The following is a 15,398-nucleotide window of genomic DNA, read 5'->3' as shown; positions in this document are numbered from 1 at the left end:
ACAGGCGAGGCTTTGAAGTTGACTGACGTACGCGATACGCGCGTTTAATGGAAGAGCCCGAGTCTGGCACACGGGAAAGACGTTCTACCAGCATTAACGCTGCTCCTTGAGCTGAATACTCGTCATTTTTTTTCGATTAAACAAAGATTTTAAACGCTATTGTAGAGGCTGTGCGTGGAATCATTTTCCAAGACATTAATGCCAATGTACAGATAAAAGATAGGACCACGTTCTGGAGGGGGCTGGCAATAAACCACTCGATAGCGCTCAGAATTTCAAAAGCCACTTTATAAAGCAAATAAAAATATTTACTGATTTGGTACACTCACATGGAAAATCCCTAGAAAGAGTGCTAAAAATGAATGGAAACTCTGTACTTTGCAGCTATTTTAAATTATATATCAAAACAGACAAATACACCTTCCGTGCTCGTTTATGTTACAATAACAAAGAAGTCCAAACCAGGCACAAGTTGTAAAAGTTGAAATGTTTTACTTCAAAGTCCAAAAAATCTCCTCTCTTTGTGAGAAATCCGAGGAAGCATCCGACAAGGAATACCGAGAGAGGTGCCTTTAAACGCCGCGCTCCGCGGGCTGCCTGCTGCCTCTTCCCCGGGAGTTCATAAAATCCCATTTCTACGCCCTCTTGGAAACGCCGTCTCTGTTTCCAGGCTCTTCTGGGTGAAGCGAAGGATGTCTGGGTGCAGCTCGACGGGCGCAGCGAAGCACAGCGTGTGTACGCAATAAGGACAAAACAGCACTTCGACCCCATCAAACGGCTCACAGGCGAATTAGCAAGTCTAGTTTACTCGCGTTTTGTGATACGCTATTTCCAAGCGACAGATCCCCCCCCCCCCCCCAATAATCAGTTTGGTAAGAAATGTACACATTTAAAACAAGTATCATCGTTTAAAAACTACAGGGGTGTTTCTTAAGGATTCCATTTTTTTCCCCAATTTATAAAAGAACAAAACAAAAAAACCCCAGACATTTTCTATAGTTAAAAAAAAAAAAAAAACCAAAACCAAACAAATCAACAACAACAAACAACCCCGGTCAGGAGCTAATTCCAGCTGTATCTTCCTGAGGGAGGTGGCAGCGGGTAGGGCCTCCCGGGGCCATATGCCTACAAACAAAGAAAAGCAAGCGTTTATTTTTTGGATTACCGTCCCAGCAGACAAGTTCGGGGAGCCGCAGGCGCCACGCAGCAGGCAGACAATGCGGCCTTTGCACAGAGAGGTACCGGGGCAGAGCGGAGCCCCCCCGAAGGGCGCCTACAGACGCCCTCCTGAAACACAAGCTCCAGCTCCCAGCAGCCGAGAGCGGCTCCGTACAGCACGGCCGCGGCTTCCCGCGGCAGCCCGTCTCCGTCAGCAATGAACTCGCCAAAAGAGAGCAGGGGGGACAAGTTACTCCCGCGCTGTAACACCTCTGCGTGCTCTTTGCCTGCAGCGATGCTGGAAGCGGAAAGGTATGCAACGTGAAAGCCACGCACACCTGAAGGGCAGATCTGAAATGCAAGTTTTTAATTCCTACAGAAACGTGGGCTTTGCCGTACGCACGCTTGCGCTTCACACAGAGTCACGGCGCAGAGGTCAGCTTTACGGAGGGACTCAAGTAGCAAGCCGAGACGCGCGATGCCTGGGTGCTGTCAGCAGGATCAGTCCGGTTTAGATTTAGAGGAAAAAAACCGATTTCCCTCAACTATCAGCTTTCTGTTTTAGTTGTAAGCAATCTTATGCTAAAGCAAGGCAGACAGTTTTACAGATAAATAATTTAAGGAAAAAAAAAAAAAAGTATTTGTTACAGAAGCAGCATTTTTCAGCACTCATTAATTTTAAATAATAGGTGAAAGATGCCTAAATCCCACCTTGGAAATCACTCCAAATTAGATATATTTTTGCATTTAAATTTAGATGAGGCGTTCTGTACATCAACTATCCAGTGAAAAATCTGCCAGTAAAATTCATAAAAAGTCTCCTCGAAATGTTTAAAATTATTTCAAAACCTAACACACCGCGGAGAGCAGAAAGTTAATTCAGTGGGACGCGCCAAGGACAGCTACAGGGCTTGCTTTGTTTGCCTCTCACTCGGAGGGCGTTTTTGGAGGGCAGGGGAAGAGGGGCTTCCTTTTATTTCTTTACAAGAGGAATCCCTCTTCACCCCGTCCTGCGGGGGCTCGGTGCAAGAGCCCAGGCCAAACCTGCGAGAGGGGAGGTTCGCGCCAGCCCGCCCGGGCGGGCAGTCCCGCGCGGCTTCCCGAGCAGAAACCCCGCGGCACCCCTGTCTGCACCCCCCGACGCCGAAGGAGACGTGCAGAATGCCCCCTTTCCACTATCAGGAAGGCTTTCGGTTTGTTTTCGGGTTTGGCTGTAATCAATTAAAGAAGGAAACAAGTTGACTGTATATTTCCCTCGAAAAATCCTTCCAGTTACCTGAACAGCAGCAACCCCTGTACAGAACTGCCATTTAGAGGTCTTGTAAGACATTCATCTGGACCTTCGGCTGTGCATTACCACAGGCTAAAATAAAAATGGCAAACACCTGCCCAACACGATCGAGTTTATTCTTTCGTTTCCCGGAACAGCTGGGAGACACCACAAATACCCACGACCGCAGAGCAACCCATATCCATGGCAGTTGCATTAATTTTGTAAGCACTCTGTAGCAGCGTGTTTATTAACCTCTTCAGACCATGTTCTGTATGCTGTAAAAAAAGAATTCAAAGGTGAAAGGGACCAAAGATAATTATTTATGCTGCTATGTGTCACCACTTCCACTTGAATCCCTTTTCAAGGCTTTAAAGCTTTGAAATTTACAGGCAGCAATGCTAGATTCAATTATTGGTTTTGCACCCTAAACCCTTTAAGGTAGCTTCTAATTTTACTCCAGTGCTGTCAGCCCTGAGGAAATAATGACACCTGAAAGTTCATTTAAAAAGAACAAAAAAAAAAGAAAAAAGGTAACAAATGTAAAAAGAGATAAAAAACAGTTGGAAAGCAACACAGCTGCAAAGGAAATTTTTTTAAGGAAGCAAATTTACTTGAGCTGAAAGATTTGTCCTTAATAACCATCGTGTATGTGAATACAAATAAAACCGCTGTCACCAGCCGGTTTTAACTTAGTTTCATGATCCAGCAGAGATGTCCCATGCTAGTGACAGGTGAATTATGTTTTGGGCAAGACCGCAATGTCACCGAACAGCAATATGCCTCCTATTTAACCGTCCAGGCGGCAAGCAGCGGGAGAGCTGCGAGGGCAGAGGTTTTCTGGCACTGCCAGGCTGCGATGTCCGCGGCGCTCCCAGACCCCGGGGTTGGGAGACGGCTTTCCAAATGGGAGCGCAGAGGGGATGCCCTCCCGGGGCCCACACTGCAACCGGTTCTGGAAGGCAATCCCTGGTCACCTTTGCAATTCCAGCTGCAGCTCTTACGCAGGAAGATTTAAGGTCGGGAACAAACGAGTTTAAGCATTGATTCCTTTTGCAAACATTATCCACCTCCGCTACCCAGGATAAAGGGTAGAGCAGAGTATGGCGTAGCAGGCAGACTTTTTTCAAGTATCTATTTTCCAGCCCTAATTAAATACCACCCAGGCTCCACCAGCATCAAAATCCTCCACTGATTTCTCTACATTATTACAGCAGCCCCCATTATGGATTAGTGCAATTACGCATTTATTCCTTTGTCTCCAGTGTTTTGGGTAAATCTGTGTAACACAAAGTGAAAGATTTTTGAAGACTGATCCAAAACGGAAATACACTTTATTTATTTATATATTTATATACTATATAAAAACACCGGGGACTAGTTGGGCAGCACAGCCAGGATTCAAGCCCCACTGTTGCCCCATTAAGCTTAATGTGACCATAACCCACGCTGTCCAGTTTTGCTTACAGCCAAAACCAGTCCTGGAAGGATTCGTACTGGTAATGCCTCCCCACTACACTTGGGGCGAGAGTGCACGCTGGCATACTTGCCTCTCTTCTCCCCCCCCGTTTCTTGCTGCAAGACGACAACTGAACGAGCTAAAGACAATTCTTACTCCAGTCTTAAAAGCCTGCTCTGCACTAAAAATGCTTCAGGGTAGGAGTCGGGGGGAGAAGGGAGTCTCACTGCTGCTAACCAGGGTTCAGTCGAACAAGAGGAGTTGGGAGCGCTGGGGCAGGCTGCTTGCTGGCTACAGATCTTTTCAGCAGCACCATGTAATCCTGCCGCCGGCAGACAATGCTGAGCACGGTATTAGCAGCTCGCAGGCTGTTTCTGCTGGGCTTCGGTCCTGACAAGCTGAACCAGACAGAGAAGCACAGGGCACTCTGCAAAAAGCTTCCCCAGCAAAGGCCGAAGGCTCTTCTCTTACAGACTTGGTTTGACAGCACATGTTTTTATTGTATTAGCTGCCTCAAAACCCCACACTGTAACAATGTCATGCCGCAAAAGTGGTTGTGATAGATAGCGCTACCCAAGTCTCCCAGCCAGAACAGAAAAGAAAAACATCAAGCAGACAAAGAATCAGAGAAGTGGTAAAAAAGCTATAAGAAGGCTTTCACATACGCTGTACGTCATTACAATGTAAATGGGTTGTACTTGCAGTCCCTGCTGTATAAGCAAAGGAGACTGGGATATTGGCCAATACACACACTGCAGGACAGAATTTATACCTACGTGAAAATGAACTACATGCTGCCAACAGCACGGGGAAACAGTCCCAGAAATCAAACGCCAAATTTGACTGTTTGGGCTGTACCCTCTAACACAAATGCCTGCGCACTCGGGAGGTGGGAAGAAGAAAAGAAAAACTGGGAGCGTACACTAAGAAGTGACTTGTCTTGAGCACGTTTATGAGAGGTAGCTGAACCAGGTCCCAACAGAAGGCAAGTTTCAAACAGTTTGTGCCTTGGTTTCCATATAACGGAGTGGGAAACAGTGCTGTCACCAAGCAGCTGAGCACTCTTCCTCCTCTCTCCCCATTGCTGGTCAGTAACCTTCCCACAGCTCAGCAACAGTTCTGACTTACCAAAACAGCAACACGACTTAAAAGCTTCATATAGCCATCTGAAATTTATTTTACACTAGTATATGGCATTGTAAAAACTCTAATTTCTAGTACAAGAGTATATGCAGATTTTGTTTTTGCTGGGAACACACACACTCACACAAAATCACATAAGCAAAATCACCTGCTGCTTTCAAGAACCATTTTCGTTCTGTGGCATTTTCATAAACTGATGACAAAGTCACCTATAATTCTGGATGAGGTTCTCCTGTCACATTCATTTGTTTTCATTTAACCACACAAAGCTATTTGCACGTGTACTTTCACAGACATGTTTATTTCTCTGGCTACTAGAATCTAACATTTGCATTTAAGTAGTTTTCCAGCTAATAGAAAGCCAATAAACATCCAAGGGGAAAAATTAATGAAGTCATAAGAATCTACATTTTAAACATACCGGGGAGAAACCCTTCTATCCCCAACATGTGCAGCTGATAGATTTCCTTATAGGAGAGGAAGACTCTGGTTGAAATACTTGCCTTCACATTATGTCTTCTCATGCTGCAAGAAGCGTGTGACCTGGTCGCACGTTTGATCTACTTTTATTGAAAAGCAGTGGCGGCACAGTCATGGCACGGGCCTATTGCCAGGGGTGCAGACGGAGGGGCCGACGCGGCTGGGAAGCTTACCTGTCCATGCTTTCACTGGTGACAGAGCCGCTGGGCTAAAGCCAGCTCAGGAAGCCTTACTCGGGAGGAGAACAAAACGTGCAAAACGGGGCAATGTTTTCATACCTGTCTTCCCCTGTCCATCCGATCTTCGGGTCTCTGTGGGTAACTCATCGGTCCGCCCAGCCCCTGGTACTGACTTGGCTGGTACTGATTTGGGGATTGCAGCATGCGGTTCCAGGCAAGAAGAGGAGCGGCCCCAGCAGTTCTGTGTAAAGAAGAAACACGCTGCAGCACGAACTTAGCTCCTAGAGAGAGTTTCACTCCACAAAATCCAAATTTCTACAGTCTCGCATGATAAACGATTTGATCTGCCTCAGAGTTAAACACTGTCACATCCAGCTGTGCCTGCAGTGGTACTGCAGATGGCCAAGTCGTCAGAGAGAAATCGGGGAAGGGGGAATATCTTCCAAGATTCTCCTACCGCAAGGCCACGTTTGCTTACTGCTACCTTCACCGCAGCTTGAAAGCTACACAACCAGGTACTACCACAAGCAGCAAATTAAATTTTACAAATCAGAGATTTTTCAAATTCCTTGGAAGGATTCTGACCATCTTTTATTTTAGGGGCAAATTTGCCAGTTCATCCGCGCTGATCCTGAACGTAGATTAAAACCCAGATATCACCGGAGTTAGCTAAACGTAACACACCATCCAAAGACTAAACATGTGCGATACAGGAGAATGAGGCTTTCTTTTCTAAATGTCCAGACTCTTTCTGGGAGTCCATTCTTTCTAGTTAATTGCAGGTTGCAAATGAATTCTTACTGCGAGTATTCTGAATCTAGGGTAGGGGCCTTGGCTGTTTTTTCCCATCCATTATTCTGCTCAATATGTCAGAAGGTCTGATCGGGAAGAAACCTTTTCAAGTTCTATTGATGCTGTTTTCAATTGACCACGGTGACCTAGCAACATAAGCACTAATTGGCATGGGCTGACTGACATTTGGTGTACAGTTTATATGGGAACGCAAATTCAACATCCATTATAAGCTAGTTTGCCATCCTAGATTACTAACAGCAAGAAATGTTTTAATTGCCTTCAAGTACCTATTCTAACATTACAATTATAAAGCAACAGGTATAATACATCAAATCATTGTTTGATTAAAAATATTTAGAAAAATGACATAGCCATGATATAGTCTCTAAAGCTGAGCATGGGTAAGGGTACGATTCCTTACAGAATTCACAGCAGCTATGTTTTGCCGTACAATATATTGTTGTAAAGGAAGAACATTGGATAGTCGAGACAGTTAATCTTTTCTGACCCCTGCTTAAGAGCGAGCCAGTTGAACAGCGTGCGGCCAGCCTGCTGAGAGACAGGAACAGCAGCGAGCACGAGCACCGCGTTTCGTATCTACCTGCTGCACCGCTGAACTGAATGTTACTCTGTACGTCTTCAAAGAGCCTCTGCCTAGATTTGCTGGATTAAATGGCAGGACGTCAGCCTTGGAGGAGTAACCCTGCCCAGAGGCTGCCCTACGCTTTCAAACGCGCACGCAGTTTGGGAAGGAGGTATGGCTGCCGTGACCGAGGGAGGACTCGCAGCCAGCTGTACGGCGTTGGGCAAACAGCTTTGAGCAGCTGAGGAAGCGATGCTGGGAGAGGAAGGACTTTTAGATGCACATTTCACCAGCTGGAACAGAGGCAAAGTTGGAACCAAGACAGGTAAACATGAGATTAAAATGAATGAAAACAGGCATTTTGGACGTGGAGGCTTTCTGGTTTTGGATGCAAGCTGCTTTTGGTTTCACACTAAAGCCTGCAAGACAGCTGCTCCACCTGGTCAGATCAAGACCTGCCTGAATTTTAGCAAGGCAAAAGAAACTCCTTCCATCTCTAGAAAGGAACTAACCTGATGCCTGTTTATAAATGTACGAGCCTTACCTGATAAATATGCAATTGGTAAATACGATGTGCAATACATGTACTAAAGACGAACTTGCACACAATCTAAGTGGTAATGCTGAACTGTGTGGTTTTATTTTTAGCTTCAGAAGTACATCTAGAAATTCACAATGTTATCCCAATCATTCATTAGGATGAGCAATACTGTATTTAAAGTTAATAGCACATTATGCTTTCAGGGACTAAACACTCAAAATCAGTATTCTAAGTATGATATTCCTTTTGATTAAGTATTTTGAGTACTAACTTGTTCCCCCCCATCATTCCTAGAAAACAGCAGACTCTCCAGGAAGAATACACTGCTCAGCCTTAAGGAAAACCACAGGGAACCACCTATACAGCCCCAGCTCTGGGACTGCCAGCAACAGTCACTCTGGCTCTACAGCTTTGCCAACGTGCTTGTGATAAACACCCTCAGCGACTGATGATCACAGGCCAACGCTTGCTACGTGCCTGGTAAAGCAAAGTCTGACACAAATTTCATGTGATATTAATATGTATTTGGCACAGAGTTCAAACTTTTTATTAAAATAAAGTGCTGCTTAGCAAAAAGTTGGGATATTTAACAAATGAAACACATTAACACTAATATCACTATTATGTCGGGGCATTTTTGCTTCAAGGTCATCTGAAAGAGTGAAATTGGTGATTCTCAGTTAGAACCACTACATATTCTAGAGGATAAACCTAGTAGGAAAAGAAAAAAAAAAAAGCTGCAATGCATTTTCTGATCCTAAAGCCAGAAAAAGCAGCTTACACCTTTTTGCTGCTCTTAATTCACAGAACTATGTACTATTTTTAAAAAGAAAATTTTAGATTTTCATCTGGTAAACAGAAATCAGGAAATTATAGTCCTCGCAGCACTTGACTTCATGTTCATCCAGTGGATGTAGTAATTGGTGATTCAAATTACCCGAGGGTAGAGATTTGGGCACAGCAAAGCTGTGCCTCACGGGTAACAAAAAAAGAACTGTGCCACTTGGAATATCACGAGTTCACATCTGCAGAGTTACTCAAATGCACTATCCAGAGTTATGCCAACTTACGATGAAACTAAAGCATATACATACAGGATAGCTAAAACACAACTTCAGGAAACTTTACACTTAAACTTAAAACATTTCTGTGTTCCAACCTCAACCTCTTTGGAAATCTCTCCTATGAGCAGGTTAAGCAAAAGGATCTGCTTAACCAGATGACGAATTTCCATCAGCCGGGAAACCAGGTAGCAAATATATATATATTATATATATATATATATAACCTCTGAAACAGATCAGATCACCAGCAAGAGCATGAAATCATCTTCTGCAGTCTCCAGCACCGCAGCCCAGTCGGACCAGGGCCCGGGCAGGACATGCTGAAAGGGGTCCTGCTCAACGGCAACTCACTGATTTTATTTTATTTGCTGCACACAGAATCACGTCACTAAATTTAAAAGTAAGAAATCGTATGCAGGAGACAAGATCATCTGGATTATGAAGAAGCAGCTTTACATGACTGGGTTTTTTCCACCCAGGCCTGTAAAGCAAGAGCTAGTTTAGCCCCCACTGCAATACTCTCTCCCTGAAACAGCACAAAGGCTCAGAGCTTTCCTGGCAGGGACAGGGCTCCTTGCTTGTCCCTTGCTTGATGTCGCAAATCAAGGATATCGTAGCCTCCTGCCAACCCACTTCATCTGAAAAGGCCGGAGCAGGGGCTGGCCTCTCCCTCGATTACTTTCTTCCCGGGAGCAGAGGGTGATGGTGACGGAGAACAGAAATTCGCCGCTGCTCTCCCCGGCGGCACCTTGCTGCTCCTGGGGCACCTGAGGCCGCAGCAGCGAGCAGGGACAGCCCTGCGGGCAGCGGTATGGGAAACTGGCAGCTCCCAGGGAATTAACTGGGAAACTGAAAACCTCTTGGGGGGGTTCAGTTCAACAGGTTCAGCCATTTTTTCCTGCCCCAAGCCTGTCTTTATGTTTCTGTTTAAACTTTTGCTTAAGTCTCCATGCTTACCTCTGTAGGGCAACTAACTCAACATCAGCCCTAAGCATCTCTTTGATTTGTTTCCCAAACATGGCAAAATTACTTATCCTCAGCCCCGAAACTGGCGAGTTAGTGATTTTCATAAACCCTCAGAGGTGTAACAAAGCACCGCCAGGGAGGGGAAGCCTTACAAATACACTGTTGTCACTCAAAAGCTACAGCAGCATTCGCCAAGCTCCTCTAAAGCTTATTTTCCAGCTGAAGATGATACATCTTCAATTTAAAGTCTCCTCAGGGGACACCAGTTTCCTCAAGTTTAGGAACTGAATAGTGAGGTCAATACTGCAATGCCAGAAGCACACTGGACAGCTTAGGAGATCGGATCACGAACACCGTCTCTCTGCAAAAATGCTCTGAAGTACCTGGGCAGCATGTGGTCACTTGTAAAAACACTAGCCCAAGCCACGCATGGTAACCTTTTGGTAGGATTCTGACTAGAGAGACAGTCGATCAGTATAATTGCAATAAAAACGTGTATTTCAAGTGAGAAACAAACAGAATTTCTGGCTGAAAGAAGTTATTTATTTGTGAAGTGAGAAACTCTTCTGCTTTGCAAAAATAAACAGCCTGGTAAAATGATAAAAGTATAGCATTGTAAAAGTAATGACAAGTTACGGACCTGTAGCGATATTTCACAAAATGGTACTACATAAATTGGATTTAATTAAAGTGTGGGAATAGCAGCTCCCATGGACAAAGTAATATTAAAGTTTGCAATGCAAGATTCATTTATAAGGCAATATGCCACATTGACATGGCACAGGACAAGGGAGCCGGACTTATTTCAATAGGGATCAAAATGGTTGCCATGGAAAGTGTGATTGCGGAGAGCTCAATAAATTCTCCTAAAGCTGATATTTTCAATGGTTAACATTTGCAAATAAAACCATGAAAAAAAACCCGTTGTGGCTCAGAGCAGAAACTTCAAAGATCTCACCTACACTCTCATTCCTCCATAAATATAAATAGATATCATTATTCATAGCTTTCACAGGTACGCTGGAGTTTATAAAGTCCCTCTGACTTAAGGATACACAACCTATCAATGAAGGAACGCATGTAAAACATCCCTTATTATCAAACCATGTCACATTCCTTCTATTCGATGGCACTTATTGGACTGCAGATTCCATAATCCTTCCCTGAGTCCCTTCTGCATTTAATTCAGTTCAGTCTTAAGTAGTTAAAGAAACTGTTTTCAGTGGCAACTAATAACTACTGACCTACAGTGACACTGCCCTACAATAGGCTTGTCAGGCCTGAAAAACTTGTACCAAAGAAGCTGATTAGGACTTCAAGAGGTTTGTAGCAAGAATCAATGGCTAGTCTGTACTAATGCTGCGGCTGCGGCACAGAAATGATAAAAGTGGAACACCATTAGTTATGCCTCATTAAGCTCCACAGCCCTCCTAAAAAGAAATTTGTTTAGCCTGTCCAAAATCTAATGCAGTTTTAAGCTCTCTGTGTTCAATTTCATAGTATCTCAAAAGCTTCAATAAGATAAAGGCCAAAGAACCAAGAACGGTACCAAAGCACCAACAGTAAAGTTAATTTTGAAGTCTGAGTTTTAATGGAAAGTGTTTTTGCCTTCTTTTTTTTAATACAAAGTACTCAAGCCTTTTAAAGGATGAACACCACATAGTGCACTCACAAAATATAAATAAATCATGGACATTAATTAACTTCAAAAAAACCTGCTGTACAGCATGATTTCAACAAATTTAAACGACAAAGTTCAAAACAAAGAGGGGAAAAAAGTGTTGTGAAGCCTGGCAGAACCAAGTACATCCTCCTGGCCGTATTTTACACGACTTCAATCCCTCCTGCCTTACCTTTGTGGCGTCTGTTGAAACAAGGGCGTAGGACCTCGCCAAGACTCCTGGGGTCTGAGATCTAGAGGGTAAAACAAACGTTAGAATAAAAAAGAGCAAGTATACTTAAAGAACCGTGCTCCACTTACTCTTACTCATGCCCGAGAACTCGTGTTAAGAAGTCGAACGGAGAAGCTCCAGCTGGATATACTACCAAATACATTCACCAAGTCACTGGTTACTATTGCTGAGTTTGACAGCGCCCTTATGTCCATCAGTGGCAAGCTTAGTATTCATTAATGAAAGGCAACTTTTTTTTTTTAAATATGTCCAATTAGCTTCAAGTTAAGAAGAATTAATTTTAATTGCTAGAACTAGCATTGGTTAGTGCTTGGCCACTTCATAGGTATTTTCTCTTGAATTTAAAAAAAATGCAAAACCACTTCTGTTACCGTAACAACTGAAGACTTCATTTCATGTTTACATTTCTTACAAGTACATTCATCACTACACGATATGAAAAAAAAACATGGATACCTATAGACACACGCACACCGCTGCATCATCATCACAACCCACCAGGTTTGTGCACAACAAATACTTAATACTCAAAACACAGGCAGGTTTCCCTTTGATTAGCCTAAGTTCGTCTATAAAGCAAATTAAAAGAATGACCAGAGCATGTAACAAAGCGAACAGTTCCACTTTATTCACGTTTGAAAATATATATATATATAGAGAGAGAGTGTGTGTGTGTGTATATATATATACACACACACAGTTATATTTGGGATATATTTAAGGATAGTAAAAATATATTTAAAAGTTAACCTAGACAATGATAATATAATAATAAAAACCTATTAATGATCTCTCAGATAATGTAATCAGACTGAATTAAAGCTTTTCAGGTAAAAACTTGGCCAGAGACCGAGCACTGCAGTTATAAGAAACTGCAGTGGAAAAGACCACCCACTTCTCAATTGTTTCTTCTACCCAAACTAACTCTTTACAAAGACATAGCAGTAACAACATTGCTTTAGCAGGACATGCAATTAAACGGTTGTTGTTCTTCTAAATAAACTGGTCAGTAAACAGGATAAAAGAAACAGCTAATCAATAGCTCCCCGGTCAGTCCACAACACTCGGATTGTGCATCAATCAAAAGCTTCAGTTTCAGCGACACCTTTGATTATTTTCAATGGTGGTTAAGTGTGACCTAATTTCAACAGCTGGTTCCAGAAGTTGTCTAATGGACGTACTGCCATGGGACAGGAACGCCCTGTTAAGCTGCCAGTATTCAAGGACACTAAAGCTTTGCAAGAATTTGAAAGAAAAGGGGAAAAAAAACCAGACAGAGGCAAAAATCTGTGCCTCTCTCCTCGCTCTGGCCGGATTGCCTGCAGGCTGCCATGGCCTGGCCGGGACAGGGGTGGCCCTGGAGCGGCAGGGCGGGTGCGGGCAGCCCCCGGCGAGGACAGCACCGGTTCCTCTGGGGAATCGACCCCGGTCCCAGCAGCTCCCCGGCTCCCGCGGGCAGAGCTAACCCAGCCCAGCGCCGCCCCAGCCCCAGACCCCTACTGCTCTGGTTTGTTTAACATTACGTGTTTACACACACCTCTCTCTATATATATACATACACACACAGACAGCTATACTGTTACCAGCTGCTCCTCATAATGAGGCATAATTGGATATTTCATGTACATTGTAACCAACCCAGCCTGAAGCATCACAAGCACTGAAGATGGGTGTGCAGCACTTTCACACTCATCAGCCTGTGAATGACAAGGACTTTCACATGCGCGAACAAGCTTTAGTGATGCTGTGTTTACTTTTTATTACAAGATTAGGGCAAGACACAAGAACCCAGGCCCACAATGCTGTCTGCAGCTGCTTTGGGGAAACGAGCAATTAGGACAAAACGTTAAACTGAAGCTTAAAACAAACCAAAAAAGGTACAAAGATGAAATTGCTTAAAAAAAAAAATGAATTGGTAAAGCCCACGAGTGTCACTATTTTCAATCAAAAAATATCCTACATCTTTATTTCTAATAATTTCAAAGTTTCACAGACACCGGCACCACAGAAATACATGCAATGCAGAAGAAGTGAATTCTGCGCAAGGTGTTTTCAGATGCACAGCCCCCCCGTCTGTAGTTACTAACGCCTGGAGTCCTTCACCCGCGGCCGCCAGGACGGGGGCTAGGCGTTGGCTCGGTCACCACAACCAGACTGCAGGGCTCCTAGGCTGGTTCAGCCCTCCTTTTGCTTGCTGGGAGACACAAACTTCCAGAAAAAAAAAACCCCTATATTGCGGGAAGAATAATGGCCGTGTTTCCCCACCCTTCGCTGTGCCGGCCGAGCTGGGCAAGACCCCGAGCATCTGGGCAATTAATCCAGGCTCTCCCTCCCTGACCCTCCCTGGTCAGAACTCCACATTTTAATTGAAGTTTATTAACACGTTTTCCATTCCACTGCCAGGGTCAAATGGTGCTCTAGTGAGAAACCCAGGGAGATGATGCTGGTCTCGCCCTGGTACAGTGCTTCCCATTCCACTTCCCCCTGCTTACAGGCTGGTTAAAAACACATGTCCTATTTAATCACTTTCTTTCCACCTGAAAAAGAAAGGCCCCAGCTCTCCTGCTGTAACCACATCTTTTTGCAGCTCTGGGGAACAGTTTAAGAAAGTGTTTAAGGAAATCATCATAAAAACATTTAAAGCCACCTTATTACTATGCATTTGTATGGCTCTGACAGAGAACAATCTTTGAGGGAAAAAGCTTGGAGCAGTGAATTGCACTTCAAAAAGCTACAAAATCGGAGAAGAAATGACAATTAGTATTTTCTTCAGTCTTCAAAACTTAGGCGTTTCCTAGAGCTATAAGGCCAAATAAACTGCCTTTTCTAGCAGCTCCTCAAGTAACAATTTATCTAATCAGTGTGGCAATCAAAGACGAGATTTTGTGTTTACTGATTGCACTAATCAAAATCACTTTTCAAATGCAGCTAATTGACAAGTTTACCGACTGAAATGAAAGTCATAAATCAGATACCCTGTGCTGCAGAAACCAAATATGCCATTCACAGAGTACTGCCATACTGCACTTGACTCCCCAAGTTATCAGCACAGACAATTATTCATCAACTGAAAATTGGCACATCCAAGTCAAATCAGAGAACAACAGTAAGGAACACCCACAGCAGGCTCTTGAGGAAGAGGTGGCACTTCGGCTGACCGCATTGCCCTTCTAGAGTCTAATTTGACTTCATCATACATATAAAAACATAATACATAAAATGAAAAGTTGCTCTGCATCAATCCCACAAAATGTGGGAATTTTAACGAGTTTTTCAGGAACGTGTGGGTTGCAGACGCTTCCCAATCCGACTACGCCACAACACACAGCTGTTCTCACGATTATACAGCTGATGAACACGACTTTGACACAAGAGATAACCTGCCCCATCAAGAAAACTCAGCATATGCCGTCCCATTCCTTCTAATTTGATTTTCTAGTTGAAGGTATCTGCGCTTTGACAGAGCCATTTGTGTTTGAAGTGAAGGGGGTGACTGCAAAAGGCAGGATGACAGCTGTGCTGTCAGATGTAAGAACACCTTTTTGTACTCCCAGACACCCAACGCCGTCTGGGTGAAAGCGGCCCACTTCCTCAATTCCCACCACAGTTTCCATCGGAGCAAACGCGCTGTCCATGCAGACTGTTCCTGTTCAACAAGACGACCACCACCTACTGCAGCGAGGTTCAGAGAGCCGCTGACACCCTCCCATCTTGACAGGTTTGCTCCACGCTCAACCCCCACAATCCATAGTCCAGGATGTGTTACAGAGGTGTGGTCCCATTTGCAAAAGCATCCTTTGGTGGGAATGTCAGAAAGGCTGATTTCAGCAGAAATTTTAGGATATGA

General features: G+C 44.0%; 1 protein-coding gene across 1 annotated transcript in view; it reads right to left on the bottom strand.

Moving 5' to 3' along the window:
* Positions 1-270: 270 nt before the first annotated feature.
* XRN2 (5'-3' exoribonuclease 2) overlaps positions 271-15,398 on the bottom strand; it is a 50,668-nt gene continuing 35,540 nt past the window's right edge. The window contains exons 28-30 of the mRNA XM_082306120.1: positions 11,492-11,552; positions 5,789-5,930; positions 271-1,125 (exon numbers count right to left, since the gene is read on the bottom strand). Of these exons, the coding sequence (XP_082162246.1) occupies positions 1,063-1,125; positions 5,789-5,930; positions 11,492-11,552 (266 nt within the window). The 3' untranslated portion in view covers positions 271-1,062. The remainder of the gene's footprint in view (positions 1,126-5,788; positions 5,931-11,491; positions 11,553-15,398) is intronic.

This window comes from Platalea leucorodia, assembly GCF_965183815.1.
Source record: "Platalea leucorodia genome assembly, chromosome: 3".
Taxonomy (NCBI): Eukaryota; Metazoa; Chordata; class Aves; order Pelecaniformes; family Threskiornithidae; genus Platalea; species Platalea leucorodia.
The sequence above is the reverse complement of the archived record's forward strand: the minus strand, read 5'-3'. Positions and strand labels throughout refer to the sequence as shown.